The 25360-nt window shown below is 45.9% G+C and overlaps 8 protein-coding genes across 8 annotated transcripts; 7 read left to right on the top strand and 1 right to left on the bottom strand.

Annotated features, from left to right (window-relative positions):
• The first annotated feature begins 471 nt into the window (after positions 1-471).
• On the top strand, positions 472-1000 carry C7974DRAFT_52 (uncharacterized protein). The gene has a single exon (XM_046146780.1). The coding sequence runs from the start codon at positions 519-521 to the stop codon at positions 828-830; it is 312 nt and encodes a 103-aa protein (XP_046002244.1). The 5' UTR covers positions 472-518; the 3' UTR covers positions 831-1000.
• A 2926-nt stretch (positions 1001-3926) lies between these two features.
• On the top strand, positions 3927-5396 carry C7974DRAFT_324274 (DltD N-terminal domain protein). The gene is made up of 3 exons (XM_046138953.1): positions 3927-4450; positions 4516-4672; positions 4728-5396. Exons 1-3 carry the CDS (start codon positions 3943-3945, stop codon positions 4981-4983), a joined length of 921 nt encoding a protein of 306 aa, XP_046002243.1. The 5' UTR covers positions 3927-3942; the 3' UTR covers positions 4984-5396.
• Positions 5397-5657: 261 nt separating this feature from the next.
• C7974DRAFT_467335 (uncharacterized protein) lies at positions 5658-7134 on the top strand. The gene is made up of 2 exons (XM_046146357.1): positions 5658-5758; positions 5815-7134. Exon 2 carries the CDS (start codon positions 5974-5976, stop codon positions 6766-6768), a length of 795 nt encoding a protein of 264 aa, XP_046002242.1. The 5' UTR covers positions 5658-5758; positions 5815-5973; the 3' UTR covers positions 6769-7134.
• Positions 7135-7631: 497 nt separating this feature from the next.
• C7974DRAFT_17 (uncharacterized protein) lies at positions 7632-8756 on the top strand. The gene has a single exon (XM_046136128.1). It carries the CDS (start codon positions 7762-7764, stop codon positions 8530-8532), a length of 771 nt encoding a protein of 256 aa, XP_046002241.1. The 5' UTR covers positions 7632-7761; the 3' UTR covers positions 8533-8756.
• A 5861-nt stretch (positions 8757-14617) lies between these two features.
• C7974DRAFT_299568 (putative alcohol dehydrogenase) lies at positions 14618-15664 on the top strand (the record flags this gene model as incomplete). Its single annotated transcript, XM_046137759.1, has 1 exon — positions 14618-15664. The coding sequence occupies one exon, from the start codon at positions 14618-14620 to the stop codon at positions 15662-15664; it is 1047 nt and encodes a 348-aa protein (XP_046002240.1).
• A 1474-nt stretch (positions 15665-17138) lies between these two features.
• Positions 17139-18348, top strand: C7974DRAFT_381646 (uncharacterized protein). Its single transcript, XM_046140595.1, has one exon. It carries the CDS (start codon positions 17166-17168, stop codon positions 18174-18176), a length of 1011 nt encoding a protein of 336 aa, XP_046002239.1. The 5' UTR covers positions 17139-17165; the 3' UTR covers positions 18177-18348.
• Positions 18349-21214: 2866 nt separating this feature from the next.
• Positions 21215-22025, bottom strand: C7974DRAFT_299851 (Alpha/beta hydrolase fold-1; the record flags this gene model as incomplete). The annotated part of the gene is made up of 2 exons (XM_046137773.1): positions 21215-21565; positions 21618-22025. The coding sequence occupies 2 exons, from the start codon at positions 22023-22025 to the stop codon at positions 21215-21217; spliced, it is 759 nt and encodes a 252-aa protein (XP_046002238.1).
• A 2229-nt stretch (positions 22026-24254) lies between these two features.
• C7974DRAFT_324264 (uncharacterized protein) lies at positions 24255-25350 on the top strand. The gene is made up of 2 exons (XM_046138952.1): positions 24255-24469; positions 24531-25350. The coding sequence occupies exons 1-2, from the start codon at positions 24329-24331 to the stop codon at positions 25335-25337; spliced, it is 948 nt and encodes a 315-aa protein (XP_046002237.1). The 5' UTR covers positions 24255-24328; the 3' UTR covers positions 25338-25350.
• Positions 25351-25360: the final 10 nt, after the last annotated feature.

Here is a 25360-nt window from a genome sequence, read left to right as displayed (position 1 = left end):
CACAACTTTGCATCGGGGAGCTGAGTTATTAAGCTAGTCCCACATTACCTACCGCTAATTTGCACCTTCAGCTAGATTACGCAAGTATGCTAGTGTCAGATTGGATGGTGATTGTAGTGTGTTGATGATGATCTCTTAATTGTCTATGTGCAGGCGGTTTTCGTCTAGGTACTTGAGACTCTGGCGGGGGCCCCTGCACGTTTCTTGGCAGATCTATTGCCTAACCCATTCCTCCGATACCTCTCATTTGACAGCTGGTGTCATCTACAAGGGGGCACCTAGCACGAACTGATTACTAATACGTGCAATGCACTGATTGTTAAGCACTTGTTCACGTATGGATTCATTTTGAAGGAACCTGGTAGGAAGCGTTTTGCACATGTCGGCCCCATGCAGACTCCATTAGAAATCACATCGACGCACAAACTAATCACATATAGGACCTCGCATTCTCTCTACCTATTCCAGAATGTCCAGTGTTCTTATAGAGTCCCAAATATCTTGCGTGAGCGTTCCCGATGCATGTATCCGTGTCGAGCTTTAGAAATTTGCGTACACTATCTTTGACCACTAAGGTATCAAGCTCGAAGATCGTTAGCACATACCAGTTACGAGCTGCGCATACACTGTACAGTGATACTAGCAGATCGTCTGTCATTATTAAAGGAGATATTCTTGGTTTCGTACGTCTTACGTACGGCAAATCAGAAGACGGATCATGGAAGTTTGCTGGTCTCGTTCCGACGGTGTACGGGGGTAGGTATAGTAGCATTGAGGAAACAACAGGAGCTGTTGCTGCAAGAGTTGATTCAGGAGAGATCGTAGACTAATAATTCAAATCTCGTTTCCTATGTTGACACATGCTGTCACTCTCAAGTTGTAGGTCAGATTTTGGTAAGGTCTTAGCGGAACAGCAAACATGGCGGAGGTATCGCCTGAGCAACGATGTGGTAAACACATATCCCGCGAAGGAAGAGAGGTATGCTATACTTTGCACGCCATCCAGTTCACGGAAGGAGTTGCCCACATCGTCCGTCTTAGAATCAGATACTTGTTTGGATAATTGTATATTGGTACAGATCTGAAGGACAACAGAACCGTTGGACAAGATCCATAACCAGGTATGCTAAACTTACATCACGGTCTGTTGTGATCAGTTGATGCCCATTTATTGCGCTCGCTCACTTACTCACAGTGTAGGCGGCCCAAGATATCCTCCTCCACTCCTCCATAGCAATGTCAGTCGAGGACCTTCGCGGCAAATAATGCTTCTCTTCAAAATGGACGTATGAGCGACGCAAATCCATCATCTGCACCAGTCTTATACAGATATGGATGCTCATGTAATTTCGTGTGAACGCTTCGTGTGTTGCGAGGTGCCGTAACTGAGTAGATGTGGCAGATGGATACTCGATCGCGTCCTGAGCTTTGTTAGTAGCAAAGAGCACCACACCTCTCGTTGCAAGGCTACTAGCCTTTTTTCCATATCATTTGCATGTTCGCGGCTCAGAATGTAGATATTGTCCGCAACAGTCTTATGCTAAGTGGTGTCGGACGCTGCAATCAATGATACTGTACTTCAGAGTCAATAAAGGGGTACGGCCTCTATTTTTCATAGCGCTGAAAAGAGGTTTTACTTAGGAGTTGTCGGTGTTGGAGGGCGAAATTACTGAAAGCAAATATTATACCTGGGTCACAAGAATCAGTACGGAAATAGGGAAAATCCGTGAATGCTCAAGCATTAGCTTTACCTTTCGCCTCATTCAACAAAATGGAATTAGTTTCTGGGAAGCATCAAAAGAGTAGATCGTGATGATGTTAGCATTGCTCATGGCCCATCGATAGGAATGTTCCAGATGCTGACGTTTAGCTTGGGAGATACTTGGAAATCTTCATGCTTCTAGCCTGCAGAAGAACCTTCCCTGTAGGCGTAGCTTTTCTAATCTTTTCTTGGACTACTGACAGCGCTCAGCAAAGCGGCTTTTGGAAATAATTGCAGCTCCATGTGAACTGCAAAGTGTAGCTTTGGATCAGATGCACTGGACCTCTATCAGTTAATACACATATTATAGCCTCGACATCTACCAAGCAAGACCATCAAAGCGCTTTTTAATGCATTGGCGCACGATACTCGCACGATACTCGCACTCACTCTACAAAAGAACATATCCTTAGACAGGCTATCTGCAATCCAAGGCGAATCCCCCTCACGCCAGGTGATGCAGGACAGATCTTCCATAGTTCTTGAAGTGGGAACCATGACAATCCTCGCTTGCATCTCAGTTTCCAACGCTATCGTATGTGTAATGAGCTCAATCAATACACGCCCCGATGCTAAATTAGAACCCGCTGGTATACTTCCGAATTCAAGGTGAGACTCCCGTAGCTGTGAGCTGTTTCATACTAGCATACAGTGGGTAACCGGCTTACAATCCCGTACTCATGAGAATCGGGCCTTCACATCCTATATTTGCATAACTTCTTGGCGTCACCCTAAACCCGAACTATGCCGGCCGGACAGAGTTTCTGGCGGCATATTCACGGCCACAGGTGACAGGTCAATCTATGACATACGACTGCATCTTACCATTGAAGCAGGGTGTCGCTGACAAATACGTCCAGATGCAGGTGGTTGGCTGCGAGCTCAACGGCAAGAAGGTGACCCGCCCCACCAACTCAGCATCTACAAAATTCGGACAACGGGATTAGCTCACAACAAGCTGGTAGGAGGAGGTCACAAATCCAACGATGAGTATCGTACGCTCCGCTATGAGAGACATAACCAAGCCAAAGAAATACAGCCGAAGCGTCTCTTCTGTATCTAGGTATGGGAGCGAAATTTGGGGGAGGGGGGTTACTGATAGTGGGCAGTGGCTGCCAGGCTCGTCGAACGAGGGTGGAAGTTAATAGATCTCGCACAAAATTGCAAATATTACGGTAGCCATGATTTTCATCACATCCACGTTCCATCGAGGTTCAAATACACGGTGTATCTACGTTGATGAGTCTGGCTTGACATTGAGAGTTTGCTACAAAGTCATGGCTATGAGATCGCCGGTTCTGTAATCGGTACTAGGTAGGTTGCATGGATTTACCGTAAGGCTCCAAAGTCCGAAAGAGTTGTGCACAAGCCAAGCTTAAGTCCGACACACAGCTTTAGTGCGTGGACAAACTCTCTGCTAATGCTGAGCGTATGATTGAATCTACGTCCAGAAGGTCGAAGCAGACTAATCAAGCGAAAGTGGAAGGAAGGAATGAGCTTCTATGATCACTAAACCTAAAGGTCCAGTCCGCGGCTTGGATGCCTGCCACCGATTAGTCTCTTGGCGGCTTGGCCAAGGCGATCATCCAGGTTTACTGGGGATTGGGGCCATGACCGGATGCTGCGAGCTTGGATTGGCGTTCTTACCAAGACCAGTAAGGGCCTAGTGGTTACTACAGTAGGCTTAGATCTTACCCCATCAGGTTAGACACCTATACCGAAGTGACGGATTGACTTGATTGTTGACAACCGTGGTAATCAGGGCGTTACGGGCGGCGTTTGCGTGCCGTTGCTTCTAATTTGGAGCGATGTTCACTGCATTTCGTCATTGTCTCGACGGCTTTGGGCTGCGGCAAGATAGATGACAAAGCTAAGGATACGTTGCCTAGACATTACAGGCGAAAACCTATGTTCCGAATCTCGACCTACAAAACTTATGCCTGCTGCCGTAGGACGCCCGTAGGACGCCCGTAGCACGGCATCGATTGTAATCAGTGTGAGAGAGCTCGAACCTTTACAATGCAGACCTGTTGGTGGAGAGAAGCTTGATAATCACTCTCCGAGCCCAGCTCGGGGATGCGAAGTGCAATGTCTGCACTCGAGTCTTGCTATATAAGGGCATAAGAACGGGTACATCTATTTTCGCTTTCGCTATTAAGGCTCGCATTGAATAACGCATCATGCCCCGTGACGATATCGAATTCAAGACTCGAGACGGAGTCACCCTCCGGGGCTGGTTTTATACTCCCGAGACGGCGGCCCAAAGTTCGGTACCCCTTCCGTGCATTCTACTGGCTCCCGGTTTCTCTGCCGTAAAGGAGATGGGCCTCGATCGCTTTGCTCGCTACTTTGTTGGAAAATTACCTGTTTCTTGCGTCGTATACGACCAGCGGGGCTATGGTGCTAGCGACAATGGAGACGGAGAGCCACGTCAAGAGACAATACCGACACAACAAATCGATGACATGTCAGATGCTATTTCATACGCTCAGTCTCGCAAAGACATTGATGAGCAAAAGATCGCCCTATGGGGTAGCTCGTATTGCGGCGGTCATGTTTTGTCATTGGCTGCAGTAGACCGCAGAGTCAAGGCGGTCTTGAGCCAAGTTCCGTTTATCAGTGGGAGCCGTACTTTTGCCAAGAACGACCTCGAGACCAGGAACCGGTTGAATGATCTCTTCTCTCAAGGTACCAGAAGCCATTTCGAACGCATAATAATCTATGTTGGAACCCAGTCTGATACTCTCTACTAGATCGATTGGCAAGAGCAGAAGGCAAACCGCCAGTTGTAATTCCAGCTGTGTCCCCAGACGAGTCCGCATTATGTGTCATGCCCACTCGCGAGAGCTACGAATACTTTACCGACTGGGCGCAAAAGTCACCATTCAAAAACGAGGTTACTCTGAGGAGGTCCGTTCACCATACTAGCTCAAGTACGTTGCACAAAGCTGATACATTGAGGCAGCCTTGAGCTTTTGACTCGTTACGAGCCGTATGATTTAGTCCCTCGAATTTCACCTACACCACTACTTCTGACTGTGGGGTCCACGGACGATGTAACGCCAGTAGAATTTGCTTTAGATGCGTTCGATAGGGCTGGAGAACCAAAGGAACTTCATATTTTGGAGGCCTGTGGACATTTCGATTCCTACGATGGGGAGTTGTTCAATATAAACATTAAGAGGCAGGTTGATTTTTTAAAGCGCATGTTTCTAGCGTAGGCACAAAGAAGCAGTTCTAGCAATCTTAGTACGCTATGTGCATCAGAAGCTTTGACCAATGACTATACGTGCCCTTGATGTACTCTGAACTAAGTAGCCTTCTAATGCGTTCCTTATCCTCGCTGCGTTGTCTCTAAAAATTCGTAGGGCCCTTCACGTTTCCCTACAAGTTTATAGAGTTTTTAACAAATTGTCTACGTTCTGAAGACTAACATCACTACGTCTTTTTGACTAAGTGCTAAGACAGAGTTGGTTTAGTACTAGAACAACGCCTAACCAAAGGCAGCTTCTAGCCATCGAAGGGATAGTAAGAGGCTATAAGGTATATGTGTAAGCTGCTGGAGGGTCCAGTAGGTATAGCGTTTTCTTCGGGCCGAGGACAGGCCTAGCTGCAGGAAGGAGATATCGTCAGGCTCTGTAGGAGCAATGTTAGGACCTGTGTGGCCGGAAGATATGATTAATATTCCAGCCTGCTTACTTATCCAAGTGAGCATTGATACAATTTGCTTATCTTGGCCCAGTGGGCCGGAGCTTAGTCTTGAGAGTAGTGTAGTGGGGTCAGTATGGGCTTAGCAGAATAGCCGGCATATCCGTGTGGCCGGCAAATCCCCGAGGTCCGTTGAGAGTTCACTTGTTTCTAAGCTGAAGTAGTACTCTTTACCAACTTCGGCGTTATACCAAGGCCAGACCAGGGAAGATCAGGGAAGATCAACTTTAGGCGAAGCTATCATCTGCCGATCAGATCCGTCACGAAATTGAATTTCGAAGTAATCGGGTAAGTAGGCGCTGCTAGCTGACCTTGGTCTTGTATTTTCTAATCCTGACGTAAAGGTCTGTACGATATATTGACATTTGCGCCGCCTTGAACTTTGCGAGAGTATATACAAGCGATTCGGCCGTATCTTGCAAGGCAAACAGAACTGGACACGACTTTCAAAGATATCTACCTCCCTGTCCAAGCTAAGCGACTACGCAAATTGTCGCCCCGTTATGCCTATTAAGCTTTGCTACTTTGTTCGCCGAAAGCCGACTCTCTCAACACCCGAATTCCAGAAAGTGTGGCGTGAAGTGCATGGTCCCCTTGTCGCAAGCGTCCAGACTCCCCTGAATCTGGTCAAGTACACTCAGGTGCTCCGGCAGAACAACCCGCTCGATAGTCTTTTTGACGAATCTCGTTCAAAGCTTTTGTGCGATGAGCCAAAGTTTGATGTACTCGATGAGTACGTCTTTGCTGGGTCTATCAAGGACTTCATGGGAGCATATGACTCGGCTGAGGGCAAAGCTGCTTGGAAAACCTTGATAAAAAACGAGGAAGAGTATGTGGACTTCGCAAACTCCATTCTTTTCTTCACCATCGAGCATAACCAGATTGCTGCCACTCCTAGGGCCGATGTCATTGCTTCGGATTATAACCGCATTCACCGTGGGGTGGTTTTGTTTGAACCAGCTGAAGGCTACGGTCTTGCTTATTGGCAGTGCGAACATGCAGCTCTTTTGCGCAAATGGGCTGAGGTTATTGGATACTACAAATACCAGCAGAACCACCCACGAAAGCTCGACACTGCAGGAGTCCTGGAAAGACTGCAACGAGACCGTGGATGCAAGCCCTCTAGGTTCAAGATTTTTACAACATTCTGGATGTCACTCGATGTTCCGCAGGATGATGCCATGGGCAGGGCGACGGCTGAGATTCAGGCCGATGAACTAAGTGGTTTCATAACATACGGGTCCGGCATGATAATGGTTGCTAAAGAGATTATCTTTGTTGACGCTTATAGAGTCTAACTAGATACTGTAAGCCTAGGACCACACCACATGACTGCTCTGCAGGCATGACTAATACGGTCGACTACTTTCGAGCTCAGATCACACACTTGTACATACACACAACAATACACTCATACATGAGACCATATACTACTACCACGCCTTGCTTGCAACACACGAACTTCGGAAGGCGGATGCGATGGTTTTCTGGGCTGGCTCGAGCATCGATTGCAATCTCCATAAAGGGTTTAGTTTCGGGATAGAGGTTACTATTCTTGTGATTACTATTCTTCGTAATTACTAACAACGCTGCCCCTACATTTGTTGTGCGATTAGTATTAGGTATGTGCAGACTAAACGGTGGACCTTGTGAGGTCATGACGCACTTGAAGCTTAAAATAAGAATTCTCAACCTACTTCTCCTCATTACCTTGGACACTTCGCTTGTTGCGGGGAATGACCATCATCAAGTTCTGTTCTACCTAGGTTGACGCTGAGGATAGAAGTTTAGTGTAAATTAGGGATGCAAGCGTGAACTGTTGCGTGCAAGTTGCTTAGAGAGTGTTACGTTTTCTTGTTTTGGGAAACTTGTTTTGGTGCTGGTCGTGTGGGGATTGCGTTCCCAGAATCCTCAGCTTTAGATAGAGATTTATTCGGTAGATTGTAGAAAAAGGTTGCGATTAGCTTTGGCAATATGATGGCCATCCGGATAGTTACAGCTACTAAAGGACAGCTGATTTTCTGACGTGGCCGGTTACTCAATGGCCGGCCTTACATTGATCAAAACCCTGACAGACGTCGTGATTACTTATTACCCCGGGTTTATATCGTATAAAGGGAAGGCCAACTTTGAATAGGGATGCTCCATCCACGCTGATCGAATTCATCACCATCTGTACGCTATCAGGGTCGATCTTTACTACCTGTCCTTAATCTCAGAATCGCGCTGTTATAGGCTTTAATATCTGCAGCCTCGGATCTACTTGATCTATATTTCGATTTCACGCAACAATGGCACCACCTACGACATCCTCCTTTCAAATTACGACATCCTCGTTTCCGCCAGACGCTGGTTTGGAGTTTGTTGGATCCAACAACATCCGGGACGACATATACCCAGCTATCGATGTTACTAAAGTCAGCGCCCTCCGGCAGCCTGGCAAAGTTGTCTTGATCACCGGCGCAGGCCGCGGCATCGGTCGATCTATGGCCGTTCAGTATGCGCGCGCCAACGTCTCTACGATCATAATCTGTGCGCGCACTGCAACAGAGTTAGATGAAGTGGAATGCCGAATTAAAGAGGCCAACAAACGAGTCGAAGTTTGGAAAGAAGTCTTTAGCGTTACAGACCGCGCCGCGGCCCAAGATCTGGCGAAAAGAGTTGCTGATGCAAAGGGAAAACTGGATATTCTCATCAACAACGCCGGTATGTCTCGCCCCTGGAAGAACATCCATGAGATTGATCCAGATGATTACTGGCGAGTAATGGAAGTCAATGTTTATGGGCCTCTTCTACTCACCCATGCATTTTTGCCTCTGTTGGTGAACAATGCAGAAACGAACTCTACACACGTAAACATCATCAACATCACATCAATCGGCGCGGTTACGATGGGCCCTGGGGGCAGTCCGTACTCGATTTCGAAGCTGGCGCTGCAAAAGCTGGGTGAGTTTGTGGGCCTCGAGTACGGTGCAAAGGGCGTGAATGTTGTGGGCATACACCCTGGAGTAGTGGAGACAAAGGTAGCGAAGGTGGTCAAGGAGCTGAATAATCGTAGGTGACATGTCACAACAGGCGCTAGGACGAGATCGCTGACACGCACAGTTATGACTGATGGACCGGACCTTTCTGGTGGATTCGTTGTGTGGCTGAGTAGTGCAGACAGGGCGTGGTTGAATGGAAGGTAAGTTCTACACGTAGATCTTCTAAATGAGTGCTGATCATTCTGCAGATATGTTAGCGCGACTTGGGACGTTGATGCCTTAGAGAGAAAGAGGAGTGAGATCGTAGAAGGTGATAAGTTAAAGACAAAGATGGCTGTTTGAAGGAATTCTAGTAAAGACTAGAAAGACATAACAATCTACAGTAGTTCTAGTGCGTTGCTTAGAGAGCGTTGAGCTTTATTTATTAGCCTGGAGCACAAGCCATAACGTTGTTCCCAAATCGGCGATACTATTGCTGATTTACGCTGCTCCGTGCACACTCGATGCCCCTGTTGTCTGATTTGTGACCACTCAAGTTGAATAGCACCAGCCACGTCTCGCGTATGGCGTGTTGTCGCGTCGCGTCGCGCGCCCCACCATTCCCCTTGTCAGTATCAAATGCGCTATGACTTTCTCCGGAACCCAAAGACGCCAGGCTGACCTGTTCCAAAAAACTCAACTTCATGCGGGTCAGCCTTACTGCTTCCTTGTCTGCCAAACTTGCGGTGTTGCGCTACCTCTTACCGTGCTCAGGTCCATGTCGCCCAATTTCGCGTGCCGCACGCGGTTACTAAAACACAGAAACGTTCTCAAGCTTATAACTGTATCGACGCAGGATGATAAGGGGCTCCGATATGTGTACGAATCCACTACGAGGTGTATGGGGGCACTGGGAGTGTAACTGGAGAGGTATTCCCTTATTCCTATAGGTCCTGTACGAAAGGATATTCAAAAACTACTGAACTATAGAGGAGAACTGTCCTGGTCTTATACCCGCGTGTGAAGGGGTGACTAGCCACAAAGAAGGGGTGACAGTGTGGTTCAGTGCCGGGTCGGTGCTGAGTCGGATGGATATCGGGTTGCACTTCGATGTGTACTGGTTTGTTACAATAACTCAACAATGCAATCTCGCTAGAAGTTGCGCTCGAAGATACACACGCAGCAGACGTAGCTAGCAAACTTGTTTACCAAAAAAACTCCAAATTAGTATAGTATTAACCAAACAACATTATTACGCTGACACTAAGGTGTAACGTACTCTATCACCAAGCCGGTCATATCACCGAACCAGTCAAAATCTGCCAAGACCAACACAACTCCGCACTTCACAGTATGTCTTAACAACATCATGACTTATTACTTCAACACGAAGGGAGACTGCAGATTGCTCTCCAGGCCTACAATACTGGACAGTTTCAGAGCCATGGGGCTGCTGCTGCTGCATTCAACGTTAACTAACGCAGGCTCTCACGTAGGCTCTCTGAACGTGCTAACAATACTCCATTTTGACTTAACGTACGCGCAAACTGCTAGAAGCTTACTACAACTGAAGAGCAGACAATTGTCTAATATATCCTTAACCTTAATTTGCAAGGGTTTGCGCCTTAGCTATGTAAGGTGGCAGATATGGCTAATAAACTGTTAGGTGTGCGTGGTAGGGAGCCTATAGGTAAACTCTAGGCTAGAAGATTTGTAACGCGTTCAGATTAGCTTAAGATAGCATTCAACCGAGCTAAGGACAGACAGAGGATACTGCAGGAAGATCCTGAGGTAATTAACGCGTGGTTCATGCTAGTAGAGGGTACTAAGGCCAAGTATAGCATCTACAACGACGACGTGCACAACTTTAATAAGACTAGGTTCTAGATAGGCGTGATAGGGTTAATAAAGGTTGTTATAGGCGCTAAGAGACGCGCTTAACCTAAGCTTGTTTAGCTAGGCAATTAGGAGTAGGTTATAGTTATATAGAGCATCTGCGCTGCTAGATATGCAACCCTGCCTTTTATTATCTACAAAGGACGCATCCTATAAGCCTAGAACTATATTATATAACTACTCTGCAGGTATAACTAATATATCTAACTACTTTTAAGCTTAGATTACACACTTATATATACACACAATAATATACTTATATATAAGACTATATACTACTACTACGCCTTGCTTACACAAGACACTAGCTATAGCTATAAGAGGTATCCTACTAGCATAGATAACTGCTCTAACAGCTGCACTCTTCTAAGATGCTAGACTGCTACTAGTAGTAGTAGCACTAGAAGAAGCTAAACTTAGATTTGCAGTACACCTATATACTATAGATATAGACTACTCTCTTACTAAGCGCACAGAAGCATATATAATAACTAGAGGCGTAAATACTAGACAGGTCTAGTAAGTTTAGACTAAAGTATAATAGATAGCGTCCCTTCTACTAGAGATCCCTAGAGCTATACTTATAGCGCCTTACTACTTAGCTAGCTGCTAAGTAGACCTAATACTTAGTATAGATAAGAAAACTACTGCTAAAGCCTTTTATAAATAGTAGGACTAGCTCCTACTATTAGATATTACTATCTTCTTAGATAGCTCTAAATAGTATATAAAAGAAGGTAAGAAATAAGTTACCTATAGCTTTATAGTATATTAGAATAGATAGTAGCTATATAATAGCTAAGGGTTACTTAGCCCTACCTCCTATATCTTTAATGCTAAGGTAGTAGGAGTATAGAGAGGCCTCTAGTATATAATAAGACAACCTAAGCTTAATATATACTATATCTAGCTATATATTAACAGCACCTTAGTTATATAGTGCCTTAGAGGCAATGCATTCTCTACCTCCTAGTAGGCCTTCCTTAAGTGCTATAGTGCTATAGAGACGCATAATATCTCTATTAAGTAGGCCTCTAGACACCTTAGCATTAAAGGGAACAAAGTAGCAGATAGGCTAGCTAACCTAGAAGCCTAGCATCTATTACCCCTAACTAGCAAAGTAGCTATGCTAATATTCTTAGGCATTAAGATAATAGCGCGTAAGAGACTGCGCTAGACAAAGTAGACCTAGTAGTCTAATAAGAAGATTAAGCTCTTAAAATAGTATAAGAGCTAGGACTTAGACTATATATTACGCAGTAGCCTAAAGGAGCTAGACCTACTAAGGGCTATCCTAGCTAGACTACTTTCTATCTAATCTAGACATAGGGACTTTACCTAGTACTACTAAAAGTATAACTATAAAGATATAAACCCTACCTACTTATATAGGCAGGATAAGACACTAGAATACCTTGCGCTCTGCTGCAAGACTCTAGAGACTTTTAGTAGATAGCTACTTTAACTATCTTTACTACTATCTAGCTAAGCTAAGAGTCTAGCCTATACTATAATACTAGTAGGGGACCTAGATGCCTTTATAGCCTTTATTACACTTATATAATACTATACTAAGATTTGCCCCTACTAGCTCTTGCAGCCCTATAATAGTAGCACCTAGCAAAAACAGGCCTAGCATGATAGCTATAGTGCCTTCTGCCCCTTACCTCCTCCTCTTACCTCTATTCTCTACCTCCTCCCCTTACTTCTACTCCCTACTCTCTCCTCTTCTCTCTCTTAGCTTATAGATGCCTTAGAAACATAAGGGGATTACCCTAGTATATATATACTACTTAGTCTCCCTAACTAGAAGGGGAGCTATAGCTCTAAAATAGTAGCAATACCTATATAGGCAAGAAATACTTCCTAAGGTAGTAGTAACACTATAATTCTATAGCTTAGCACGTTATATATACCCTTTAGGAGGTAAGATAGTAGACTTTATCCTTATTAACTAGATATAAAATAAATACTAACTAACTAACTAACCTACCTAACGCTAATATTATACTTAATTAATTTAGAACACTAACACCTCTGCTACCTATAACACCTCTAGAGTAAGTAGGACCTTAGGCAGCTTCTTCTAAGCCTAGTTAGTTAAAGACTAAGTTACTACTAAGGAGCGCTATAAAGAATAAGGACCTTATTGCTGCTAACGCAGTTAAATAGAGAATTTACTACCTCTATATGCTTAATAAGCTTACCTAGTGTAAGCCTAGGACTATATTATATAACTGCTCTATAGGCATAATTAATATATCTAACTACTTTTAAGCTTAGATTATATACTTATATATATATATAACAATACACTTATATATAAGACTATATACTACTACTACGCCTTGCTTATACCTAGCACGAGATTTAAGGCCTTAGAGAGGCAATAGCAGCTAAGAAGAGGAGGAACAAGAAGAAGAAAGCACTGCCTCTAACAGCAGATAACCTTAATTCACAGGGTGGTGCTACCTAGTAGAGTCCCTAATTAAAGGCACGTGCTAATTAACGCTAGGCGGCAATTAAGCAGCAGCAGTTAGAGGAAGAGGCTGCGAAAACCACTAGGCGTGAAATTCAGCACCAGAATAAGCTGCTTAAGGTAAAAGAGAAGGAGGATAACTGTGTAAGGCAGCTAAGGGGGAAGGAAGAGCGCGATTGCAAGGCTGCTGAATTACGTGCTAAAATTAACGCGCGCAAGGCAGCAAAAGCAGCTTAGAAACGCGATCGCAACGCTTAAAAAAGTATACAATTGCCTAAACAGGCTAAGGGCAAGGCCTCACAGCAATCGCAGTCTAAGATAACAAAGCGACGTGCTGGTGCTACTGTGCGCAGGCCACGCGTGGCTCACGCGCGTTCTCTAACCCCCCCACCTAGATTGAGCACCAGTAGTCGCGTGATTACCGCTACAAGGAAGTTGAGATAGCTAAAATATGCGCAATAGTTGATAGATTAATCTACCAGCTTTTCTCGCAATAATCGCTTTTGTGTGAGGCTCCATACCCTCAATTCTATCTGGTTGTCAAAGGTGGTGGGGTGTGCATCACGCGTCCATGTGCATCACGCGTCCATGTGCATCACGAGTCCGTGCACGGTATCTAGACTGCCTTCTAATCACACCAGACATGGGGATTTCACCTGGTACAACCAAAAAACGCCCACAGATTTCAAATCACGCCATTTCTTTGTTTCAATCATATGATTGCATGACCTTAGTAAATCGTATCTCGAAGGCAGTAGCCAGATGCGGCACAATGCGTTCGGCTAAGCTTGCTCTGCGCTAGTGCAGATCTTAGCTGCATCTTTGCCAAGATATGGTTCGAACAGTGGTACGCATTACGCTGCCTAAACCAGCTATCATCGGGCTAGTCAGTCTTTGACATGTAAGGTAAGCCGGTTATCTATTGTTAATGAGAAATATCAAACATTTCGGAGAGTTTAGGACCCAACTGCGACCAAAAACTCGAGCTCAACCTATAGCAGGGGCACGAGCCCGTAAAATGTGCGAATGCAATTGCTGCTCGTTATTTGAACCCTAGAAGCGAGAGCAGATCGAGTTCCGCTTCACCAACAGCCGAAGCGCCAATCCCGAGATTAGTCAGCTCATTAGCTGCGCTGAATATGTCTTTTGCGCTACTTTCGAGGTGCCAACAGGGAAAATTGCGGTGCGATGGAACTTGAAGGAACTTTTGCCGTGTGTGATATCTGAACCCGAAAACTTACTACAGAAATGTCTATCTATCCTATGGCGCGCATGTGGTGCGACAGCGAATTATTGCCGCAGGAAAAAGCAGGGCTTTTCGAACATCTAGAGAACTGACACAACGTACTAAAAGCTCTCTAGAGCTGTATTCTGTCAGCCGGATTGACAACTTTGATGATCCAAAAGCCCCAAGATATCCAATCGAAGCTCGTAGGCGGTCAGGGGGATAGTATATCTGGTGGTCTTTGAACTACTACCACTAGTACACTCACCAGAAATTATGCGTTGCATTTTGCGCACGGACATCTTCGGAAGCCGCGGTCCACGCTGTGATTACTGATGATACTCACCAACAAAGCCACGAATTGTCGCTTTACTTCGGACATGTCGTCATCTTGCGATTGCTTCATCTTGCTTAGCAATCTCGCCTCCCTGTATCGTGAAGGCGAGCAGACTAGTACAAAGAGTCCATATGTCGCTTGTCAGTCGATCACCATGCCACCAGCATTAACGTTGACAAACCGAACCCTGCTACTCTTCTTCTCTATTGCAATTCTCTTTCTCCTAAGACAACCAGCCGGCATGTCAATGCAAACAGCCCTCATCGTCTCTGAAGTTGGGGGACGGGTAAATTCAACTTCAAACTGGCCCATTCCTCAACCCGGTCTCAAACAAGTCCAACTCCGTGTTACGGTCGCCGGACTCAATCCCCACGACCAAAAAGCCCGTGACGCTGGCCTTTTCATCAAGGATAATCTCCCAGCCATCCTCGGAAACGATGTTACTGGTGTCGTCTCAGTTGTTGGGCCTGAAGTCACCAAATTCAAGATCGGCGATAGGGTCGTGGCACAGTCGCGGCTTAGTGGAAATTCGCAGAGAGCGCTACAGCAGTATGCAGTCGTAGATGAGGATTGTGCGTCTAAGATTCCGCATGGTTTCAGCGATCACGATGCTGCGAGTCTACCAACCAATGCTGTGGCGGCGCTAATTGCTCTATTCGACGACAGTGGACTTGGTATTCCTGCACCGTGGAGTTCTGGCGCTGAAACATTTGATTACGCCGGAACCACATTATTAATCCTGGGTGGCGGCAGCAATTGCGGAAGATTCGGCGTGCAGCTAGCAAGATTGGCTGGTATTGGGAACATAGTGGCCGTGGGCGGCTCTAACGACGAGCTGCAGAAGTACGGCGCGAACCACGTTTTGGATCGGCACGGCGGTGTCGATGCGGTTCTTGAGCGCATACGGAACGTTGTTGGCGACGACCTGATATATGCGTTTGACGCTATTAACCTTCCTGCAGAACAGCACCTTGCTGTAAGCGCACTTTCCTTAAGTAAGAAGGGGACGCTTGCCCGCTTACGCTTTTCTGTTGGTGCCATTGACGAGTCAAAGGTTATTGGAAAGAAGCAGGCCGGTTATGAAACGCGCAATGTGCTTGGATTATCGCACGTTAAGTTTGAGACGGCCAAGCCATTTTGGGATCGGGTTGAGGGCTACCTAGAGAATCGAAGCGTAAAGCCATTGAGGTATGAGGTTGTGAATGGATTGGATGCGCAGAAAGTCAATAAGCTGTTGGATAGATACCGAGATGGACAGAAGGTCGTTCAGACTCAGTTTAGAGTGTCTGAATAGTTGGCAGAATAGATTGTTGTAGGTTGCCTGCCTATCTAGCAAGACACTGGGGTACCATGTCCTTGCGCGTGAAGCACGGATTCGCATAATGCACGCGATCACCAAAACCCGCCAATCTCCTCAACACCATAACTCAACGCCATAATGTCGATAGAGGCTGCCCTTACAGAATTGGATGCTCTAAAACCTAGCAAATGATTCTCGTATACGTCAATTGCTAAACAACACGGTGTTGTGCGACCAACGATGTCGTGCAGGCACCGAGCGATTTCCGCGCACCCCATCAGCAAGAACATCAACCAGCAATGGTTGACGTCACAACAGGAGATAGAGCTTGTAACGTACATAGAATTGCTTAGCAGCCGTCATTTGCCTCCTACACGAGAGAAAATCTGAAATTTCGCGTCGCCGATAGCTCAAACGCCTGTCAGTGAGAGCTGGGTTACGCGCTTCGTCAAGTACTCCATCCATCTTATCTCCCGTCACTTAACTAGGATGGATCGCCTCCGTCACAACGCCAATTTCCATGATTAACACAACCTCTATTTCGACCTTCCGCAGCTCAAACTCGCCGAATACTTTACTGAAAGTCGCCACATGTACAATATGGATGAGAAGGGCTTCATGATTGGGGGATCATGGAGATACATAGAGATTTGGGGTAAACAGGTGAAGTCAAGTAGGGCGAAACGAGCTCAAGCGCAGCAGGAAGATCAGACCCGATTGTAAGTAAGTGCAAAAAAGGTGCAGCAATAGCTAGTGATTGATTACAGCTCTTGCGCAACACAACGCATCATTGTGGTATTGAATAGTCACTGATTGCCTCAAAGGTGCGAATCTTTAATCCGAAAGGTCTTTGTGCCAGTGTGTCATGTTGCCGGTAGACCCAACGAAGTGATTACGTAGCTAGAAGTTTCTCGTATTGTTACAGATTCCCCACGTGATGAGTACTATGCTGAGGTCTGATTAGTATCCAGTGTGTAAGCCAGAACTGGAACAAACAGTCTGCAGTCTATTTAGAAGCTGATCGAAGACGATTTGTCAGTTTTACTAGATGATGGGCGAGCATATATGGGAAGCCATCGTTAGTGTTGGTTTGCGGCAAGATGTTCGATATCAAAAACACGATTCGCCGATGTGCATGAGCCCTCGCCTGGAGCTGAGGCTAATTTTGAGTGGATTTAGAGCGGATCTAGATCGCTAGAAACATCAAACCCTTTCCTTATGGGTTGAACTGATGAGTAATAAAAGGTAACTTAGACACAGAATGTTCGTGATTAGTGATACAGGCCACCGTTCAGCCCGGAATGAAGACCTCAAGGAACAATATTAGCCAGTGACAGAGGAGTCAAAAACATCCGTGCTAGGCACGGTGGATAGTGACGTTGTTCAGTACAGTTGAGCTTACAAATGGTGTTTGGAGCTACGAACATCAAAACACGGTAGTTTCTGCGCATCCCAAAGCATTGTCTGTCCGACACATCACTGCATCAGACACAAGATGCGACTGGATCCAAGTCACGACCGAGACAGCCTCCCAAAGCGCGCTCAGCTTCCCAGGATTGCGGGTACTCCAGAGGGCTCGGCTTGGTTCTGGGGCGATTCTGACGAACTCGGCCGCCTCAACCTGCTCACTCCTGAGCGTGTACGAAAAGCAGCACAAGAGAACATTCGGACAGGAGGTGTCGTCTCGCTTAACTTGTCTGTTGTTGAACCGTCACCTCCACTCTTTGGACGAAAACATTTTGCGCACAGTATCAAACCGATCGGCGGAGGCGCTTTCGACGATGAAACGTCTTACAATACGCAGGCAAGCAGTCAATGGGACGGATTCCGGCACTTTCGCGATCCCACGACAGAACGCTTTTACAACGGCACTGTACTTGATGAAATCATAACGGAAAAGAGCCTGGCCGAAGGTGGACCGCAGGAGTCAGAAAAGCTCGGTATTGATGCCTGGGCCCGACGCGGGATAGCCGGACGCGGTCTCCTACTGGATATATACAGCTGGTCACAATCACACGCGCACAAACGCTTTGAACCGTTCTCTAAGCACGTTATCACTGTAGCAGACTTAAAGGCATGCGCTGAATCGCAACGAGTAACGTTCCAAACGGGGGATATTCTTTTGATACGCACTGGTTGGCTTCAGCAGTACAACAGCCTTACGATCGATCAAAGGAACGATGGTGTTACATGGAACACTATGAACCACAAGTGCGCTGGCTTGGAGGCGTCAGAGGAGATGAAGGACTTTTTGCACGATTTCTACTTTGCAGCCGCTGCATCAGACAACCCTAGTCTCGAGGCTTGGCCCCCAGAGAGTTTTGCAGTAAGCTTGCACGCTTCAATGCTTCCACTCTGGGGCATGCCAATTGGAGAGTTGTGGAATCTTGAGGCCCTAAGTCAGAAGTGCCAACAGGAGAAGAGGTGGGCCTTTCTAGTGACGAGTGCACCCGCAAATGTGCCTGGTGGCGTGGCCAGTCCTCCAAACGCATTGGCCTTATTCTAGTCACGGTTATTAGGATCACTTACGGTTAATCAAGATACAGGTGACGATCAAGGACACATGCCAAAGTCAAGAGCCGCAAACCAACAGAGTAGGACTCTAATGTCGCAGTCTCAATTTAAGGTTGATTAATAATAGAGGCAGTCTTATAACGTGTTACTACACCGAGCTGCGCACTTATGCTAAGACTACACCTCATTCTACCGTTTATCTAGTGTCTCAATAATCTGATCTTGATTTGCTTTTTCGCGAGGGTAGAGTTATCCTTGCAATACAATTAATCGAATCTAATCCAACAATAAGCCAGCGACTCGCTGCAGCAATCTACAACGTACCTGAAAGCACCCTTCGTACGCGACGCGCCAAAACCACTTCACGACGCGACTCTCATCCCAACCCATCAAGGCTTACCATGACGCACAAGGTTTTGCCCCTACGCTCAACTACGTGCGTAGAATGGCCAATCAACTACTGGCTGCCCATGGTAGTAGCCAGGTTACAGAAAATTGGGAATACAGGCTCACCTGCCGGAAGCCAGAAATCAAGTCCCAGGTGACTAGACAGCGCGATCACCAGAGAGTCCTGTGCAGTGACCCAGCTGTTATTAGCCCCTGGTTCAACCCTGTACGCAACGTCAAAGCCAAGTATGGTATCCTGGACCAAGATACCTACAACTTCGACGAGACTGGCTTCCAGATAGGTGTCGGAGGGTCTGTTAAGGTAGTAACAGCGTCTGAGAGGCGTCTTAAGCCACTTGGAGTCCAGCCTGGCGACCGCGAGCGAGTAACGTTGATTGCTGCTATCAACGCCATAGGGTGGGTCATCCCACTCTTCTCTATCTTTAAAGCGAAGAACCACGACCAGGCCTGGTATCACAACCCTACATGGCAGCGAACCGACAAATTGGAGTGTCAGCACTGACCATTTTTGCCCTCTTTCGTACTAGTCCTGGATTGACTCCTCGACTACCCCTGCACTTATCTTGACTCCATAACCTCCGCTGCCGTGTCGAACCTCTCATCTGTTGCAACTGCTGCAACCACGGGGCGTAGCACTAATTTTAGTCCATGTCTCGTACGTAGAAAATTTACACAGGGAATCCTGTCAATCCTAGCTGCTGCACGTTGCAGTCTGGCCTTCCAAATCCCCTTTCTCTTCTGGCTAAGGCAGGTATGCAGGCGATTAGACCAGTATCCTCAGATTCATTAGTTGATTGCTTCGGGTCTCTTTTCGCTAGATAAGAGGCAAGGGCTTACCTTGAGATGGTCGACTCTTCTTGTTGTTAAGAGATGCTTCTAAACCATCTGTTTCTGCTTTCAACAGCTCATTCTGGTTGAAGAGATGATGAAGCTTCTGCCTTAGCGCCTTTGCCTTCTGCGCAGCCGGATCCTTCACTGATTGCCGCCAAAGCCTGTCATTTTGGCGCCAATCCTCTGGCTCTTTGAACGAGTTGGCTGCAGCTGCCTCTGGCTCGCTTGGAGTGAAGCGATGGAGGATGCTTATCCTTGACGGGCACGGCAGCCACATAACGAATGTTTTCATTGTCTACTGTGATGAGCACCAAATTCTGCTGCTTATCTTCCCTCCGCACGCTACCTATACGCTTCAACTGTTGGATTTGGTCTGCTTCAAATCGCTGGCTCAAAATGACTCAAATGAGCTCCTTGATCGTCACTACACCAGGCTCAATTAGAATCCAGTTGATAAGAGCGACTTTGTATCATCACTCTGGCCTGCCTGGAAGAGAACCTTTACCAAACCGTTAGTAAACTAAGCCTTCGAATCCACAGGCATCTACCCACCTGACCCCTTCCGCTCAGTCTCCCCAACTGGAAGGGGAGCTGTAGTTCTGAAACGGTAGCAATACCCGTGCAGGCAAGAAATGCTCTCTAAGGTAGTGTGTTCGCACTGTAATTCCATAGCTTAGCACGTCGTGTATGCCCTTCGGGAGGCGAGATGGTGGACTTCGTCCCCATCAACTAGACGTAAAATGAATACCAACCAACCAACCAACCCACCTGACCCCGACGTTATACTCGATCGATTCAGAAAACCAACGCCTCCTCCACCTGCTATGCCTCCAGGGCCTTCAGAGCTTTAGCTAGCGCCTAATTCACCTAGTTGGTTAAAGACGCAGTCGCTGTCGGAGCTTCAGCGGGCAGGTAACCACCCTGATGCCACCAATGCAGTTGACCAGGCTCTCCACCAACTCCACGTGCAACTAGAGCTCGAGAAGCACGAGAACGCAGGCCTTGAAGAGGCCTTAGCAGCTAATAAGAGGAGGGGGAGGAGGAAGAAAGTGCCGCCTCTGTCACCTAGCAATCCTAACCTACAAGGTGGTGCTATCTTGTACATTCCTCATGCGAAGCAACGTGCCGATCAACAATTAGTAGCACAAGAGCACTAGAAGTTAGAGGAAGAGACTGCAAAGAAGACTCGGAAGGAAATTTAACACCAGACTAAGCTACTCAAAGAGAACGATAAGGAGGAAGAGCGTGAGAAGCGGTTGAGGAAGCAAGAGGGACGCGCTTGTAGGGATGCTGAAAAGCGTGCTGAAATTGAGGCTCGCAAGGCAGCTAAAGTAGCTGCAAAAGCGCTTCGCGACGCTCAAAAAAATATACAATTGCCTAAACAGGCTTAAGGGCAAGACCTCACAGCAATTGCAGTCAAACACAACGAAGAGTCGTGGTGGTGCTGCCTCGCGCACTCCACGCAAGATATACGCGCGTTCCCCCAACTCGGCTGGCGAAGAGCGGTCGCGTTATTGAACCTACGAAAAGATAGTGGTAGCCAAAATGTGTGCGATTGTCAATAGACCAATTCACCAGCTTCTCTTGTGATAACCGCTCTTGTGGGTGGCTCAATAACTTCATTTCTATCGGGTGCTCATAGGTGGTGAGGTGCGCATTACGCGTTGGTGCGCATTACGAGTCTGTGCACGGTATGGCTTAGAACAATTCAAGCTTTACTGCGAATCTTGCTGAGCAACTGCTAGAACTGGCTGATATCGCCTTAGCAGATTCGAAGGTTCGATTTGAAGACTAATCATTGAACACCTCTCCGGCTGCCCTCCTTAAAAAACCTGCTACTTCTCCCGGTCGTGAGAGGTATGGACAATGGGAGGAGGCCACTCGTTCAACCGATACAGTCGTTCCCGCTTTTCTCATGTGATCCACCATGCCCTCCTGGATTGTAGCAGGGATAAGTTTGTCGTCTTCGCAGATCAAGTATGCCACAGGAATCATCCTCCATGCTGCAGGTGACCTCGTCTTTGCGTGCAACGATGCTAGTGAATGAGGTCTGAGCGCAGCAGCACTTTCCTCCGCTTCTTCGCGCGGGACGTCATGATAGATCTTGTCAATCATGGAAGCCTGGAGAGGAATGTTGCCGTCCTGTACGCAGGCATCAGCAAGACCATAGATATCTAAGGACTAGCCTTCTTACTTCGTCAATGACCCATGCATCTGGTTTTCCACCCATCGTATCGAGTAGGCTCATGCCCTCTGGGATGACAAAAGAAGATACAAAGGTCAACTTCATGACCGCTCCATTGGATCCATCGCGTTGCCTCTCATCTTTTCCAAGGCCATAGAGACCACTAGATACAGGGATTCCAGCCCAGCTGTGGGCATTTATCACAACGTCCCTGCCTCCTTGTAGCTCTTTCAGGATGGCCGTTCTTATAGCTGCAATATCTTCATCAATACCTTTTGTCGCAGGTACGCTTCCAACACTCGGCATCGGGATCGTGATACACCGGTATCCCAACGGCTTAAGGATAGCAATGACTTTGTCGAAGAAATTGGTAGTATGCCAAGCTCCAGGGCAAAATAGGAGTGTGGGCTTTGACATGGCAATTGCAGATGAATTTGCAACAATCTAGGGTGTTAAGACCAATGTAAATGTATTAGTTTCGACGCAACCTACCGATGTTAGTAAATACAAACAGTATAACGTACCCCACGGGCGAGTTAGACAACGGGCGAGTCGGACACTTTTGCTAAGACTACACTAAACCTCACCCTATTATAGCCTAAAACACTATAACCTAAGGCTGCATAAAGCAGAATAAGCTGTAATATTACTTAGAGACTACTTCTATATTATTCTTGCATGTTTGTGTGTTATGTCTAGTCTTATTACACTATCTATAGTGCCTTTAGGTTAGCTTAGCCCTATTAGTGCGCACTTGCTTCTTTGCCTTCTTTCTATTACTACGCGCCCTAAACTCCTTTAGAGTAGTTAATTACTATCTATCCTTAACTATTAGGGTCCCTTCTGCCTTAACTTGCTTTCTTTTATATAATTTATATTGCATAGTAGCCTTATTAGCTGCTTAAAGCTTAGTAATTTCCTATTGCACTAACACTAGCTTGTGCATAATAATAGCTACCCTCTTTAAGACCTTCTTAAATGCTTTAACTAAAGAGGTTAGTAAGCTATTTATATACTTCTAAATCCTTATCTTTATAAGTATTAATTATAATCTAAGTTCTAGAGTATTACTAGGGGTTTATAACTACTAGAGCTTATAGTTAAGAGTAAGTAGTAGTAATAGAGTCTATAGCTTTATATTAAGGCCTATTATAACCTATTATAGGTTAAATAGTACTAGTCTAGCACCTTAGAACTCTTCTTAGATATTGCTAGAAGTTATTATATTATTATAGGCTACTTTAAAATATAGTAGAAACTCTATCTTTATAATATAGTTAATCTAGTTATATATAAGCTTTTTAGCTTAGTACTTATATAACTTCTTTAAAAGGGCAAAACAACCTATATTAAGTAGCTGTAGGAGGTATAATAAGTATAGAGGCATATATAGGGTAATAATCTTGCTATCTTTATAGCACTACTAGAAATCTAAGGAATTATAGCTTTTATAACTATTAATAACTAGTAGATAGTAGGTTCTAATAGTATACTCCTTTATATATATATTAAAGTACTTTAACTACTCTAGACTAAGCTTATTAGTAGTCTAGCTATTATTAGAGACTATAATAATATAGTTCTAGGGCAGATCCTCCTTCTAGTACTAGTTAGATAGGTAATTGCAGGCTTTAAAGATAATAAAGGGTAGAATAGCCTACTCTTTAGCATTAATACCCTATATAACTATTATCTACTCTTAGTTGCCTAGCTAGACTATCTTTAGCCTTCTATATTATTCTAAGCCTATTATAACTACTCCTATTAATATTTAACCTATTATAAACCTAGTCTTATTAAAGTTATATATATCTTAGTTCTAGATACTATACTTAGCTTTAGTATTCTCTATAAGGCAGAACTAGCCTTTTATAATCTCTAGATTCTTATAGAGGGCTCTCTTATAGTTATACTTATAGTTAAGCCTTACTTTAAGCTCTAGTTAATGCTTAATAAATATACTAGGCTAGTTTAGGCTAATATAGCCTAGATTATGCTTAGTGTGCAAAGAATTAGCTATAGCAGCTATATCTACTAGGCAAGGGAGAAACCCTTGCATAGCTAGCTTAAGTATATACTTAATAATTACCTGCTTCTTATTATTATCTAGATTCTAGGAGTTAGCTATAGAACTAGCTTATAAAGGTTGTCTAGCGTGTTAGTTACTTAGTGTGCCTTAAGGAACTCTATAGATAGTAGCAGCGTGTTATAGAGAGAGAGTTATATCTTATTTAAGAGCCTAGAGTATAAGCTATATTTAAGCCTCCTTTAACGCGTCTAACTTATATTATTAAGGAGGCATTAGTATAGGAAGGGTAGTTTAGTATAGTCTTAGTAAAAGTGTCTAACTTGCCTATCTACTATAAGGTAACAAGAGAGGCCCTTCTTATAGCAGAATTAGCTTAATATCGCTTAGCGTTAGGGTTTCGCACTAAAATTAAGAAGGCAACTTATTAAACTTTATATACCTACCTCCAAGCGACACTCACGTTTAGGGCCCCACTCGTCTTTTCCCCACGGTTCGGCCTGCTCTCGCTTCTACTTTAGGCCTTAGCCTAGTTCCTGCCCCTTTTTACCCCTGTTTAGGCTTAGCTTAACCCCCTTATAGCACTGATAGAGATGCGCAAGAACTCTGCCTGCAGCACCTTGTAATTATCCTCGCGTGTATTTGCAAGTTGTTAAGCAGAAGGCTGTACTTTTTTAAGCCCGCCTGTTTTGCCATGCTTAGACAACCTGTGCCTACCAATTCCCGATGGACCATCTACACAACCAATCCAGCCAAGGGCGAGCCTCTCAAAAGCGCGCCCGTGTCTTCGTCTTCGACTGTTTACACCAGAGCTTCGGCAGAGAAACAGACAGATGTGCGGCCTCGCTAAACTAGAGCCTTTATCTACGCCTTTGCCCATCACTAACAATTCACAGCCAGCTAAGCAAGAGATCCCAGGCGTCATCTCGCACCTTACGCAGTTCAAGCACCTGCTGTGTGGCCCCTGCAAGAGCGTCGTCCCGTATAAAACGCTCTATCATCATCTCCGCCATCATCACAATATCCGCCACGCGTTTTGCAAGGCCATCGTCTCTAAGTACGAGAACGTGTCTGTGTCCCAGACCGATGCCGATGTCACGCCTCTCTCAGCTGGAACACCTCCGTTAGACTGCCTACCGCCGCCAGAGCTGGGATATTTCTGCCCACGCTGCGATTACACAACCGTCAATTGGGACTCGCTCCTGCACCACTTCCGAAAGACACAATGCGACAGAGGACGTAGGACCCGTGATGATCTTTCATGCTTCCTTCAGAGGTGGGTGTCTGTTCGAAAGAACGTGGGGAGAGCGTGGCGCGTAGATACCACTATACCTGTCACGCAACGCGAGACGGATGTTGCGCTTAGTTGTGACCAGTCTCTTGTCGACGATCCTGCCACCATCGCTCTCCTGCGGATGGAGGCTGAGGAAGAAGCCAGGCTCCTGCGAGAGGAGCAAGAGTCCATGGCTCTAAGCAATGAACTTGAGCATGACGAGAGGACTGACTGGCTGCGTGGCTGTGGCTGGCCGCGCTGGTTTGCCCACAAACCGCTCTATCTGATCGTTGCGACTGCGAGGTTGCCAGCCTCCGCCGGTGAAGGGGTTCGCCTCGGTACCTGGAACTGCATGGAATGGATCCACTGTGCATCTGCCGAAATGAGACTTCGAAAGCTACTGGGAGTAGTTGCTCTTGTGATGGATTGATGCGAGGAGACGCTTTAACAGAC

The sequence above is a fragment of the Boeremia exigua genome, assembly GCF_020726555.1.
Source record: "Boeremia exigua strain MPI-SDFR-AT-0100 chromosome Unknown C7974scaffold_1, whole genome shotgun sequence".
NCBI classification, from domain to species: domain Eukaryota; kingdom Fungi; phylum Ascomycota; class Dothideomycetes; order Pleosporales; family Didymellaceae; genus Boeremia; species Boeremia exigua.
This window is presented reverse-complemented; position numbering and strand designations above follow the sequence as displayed.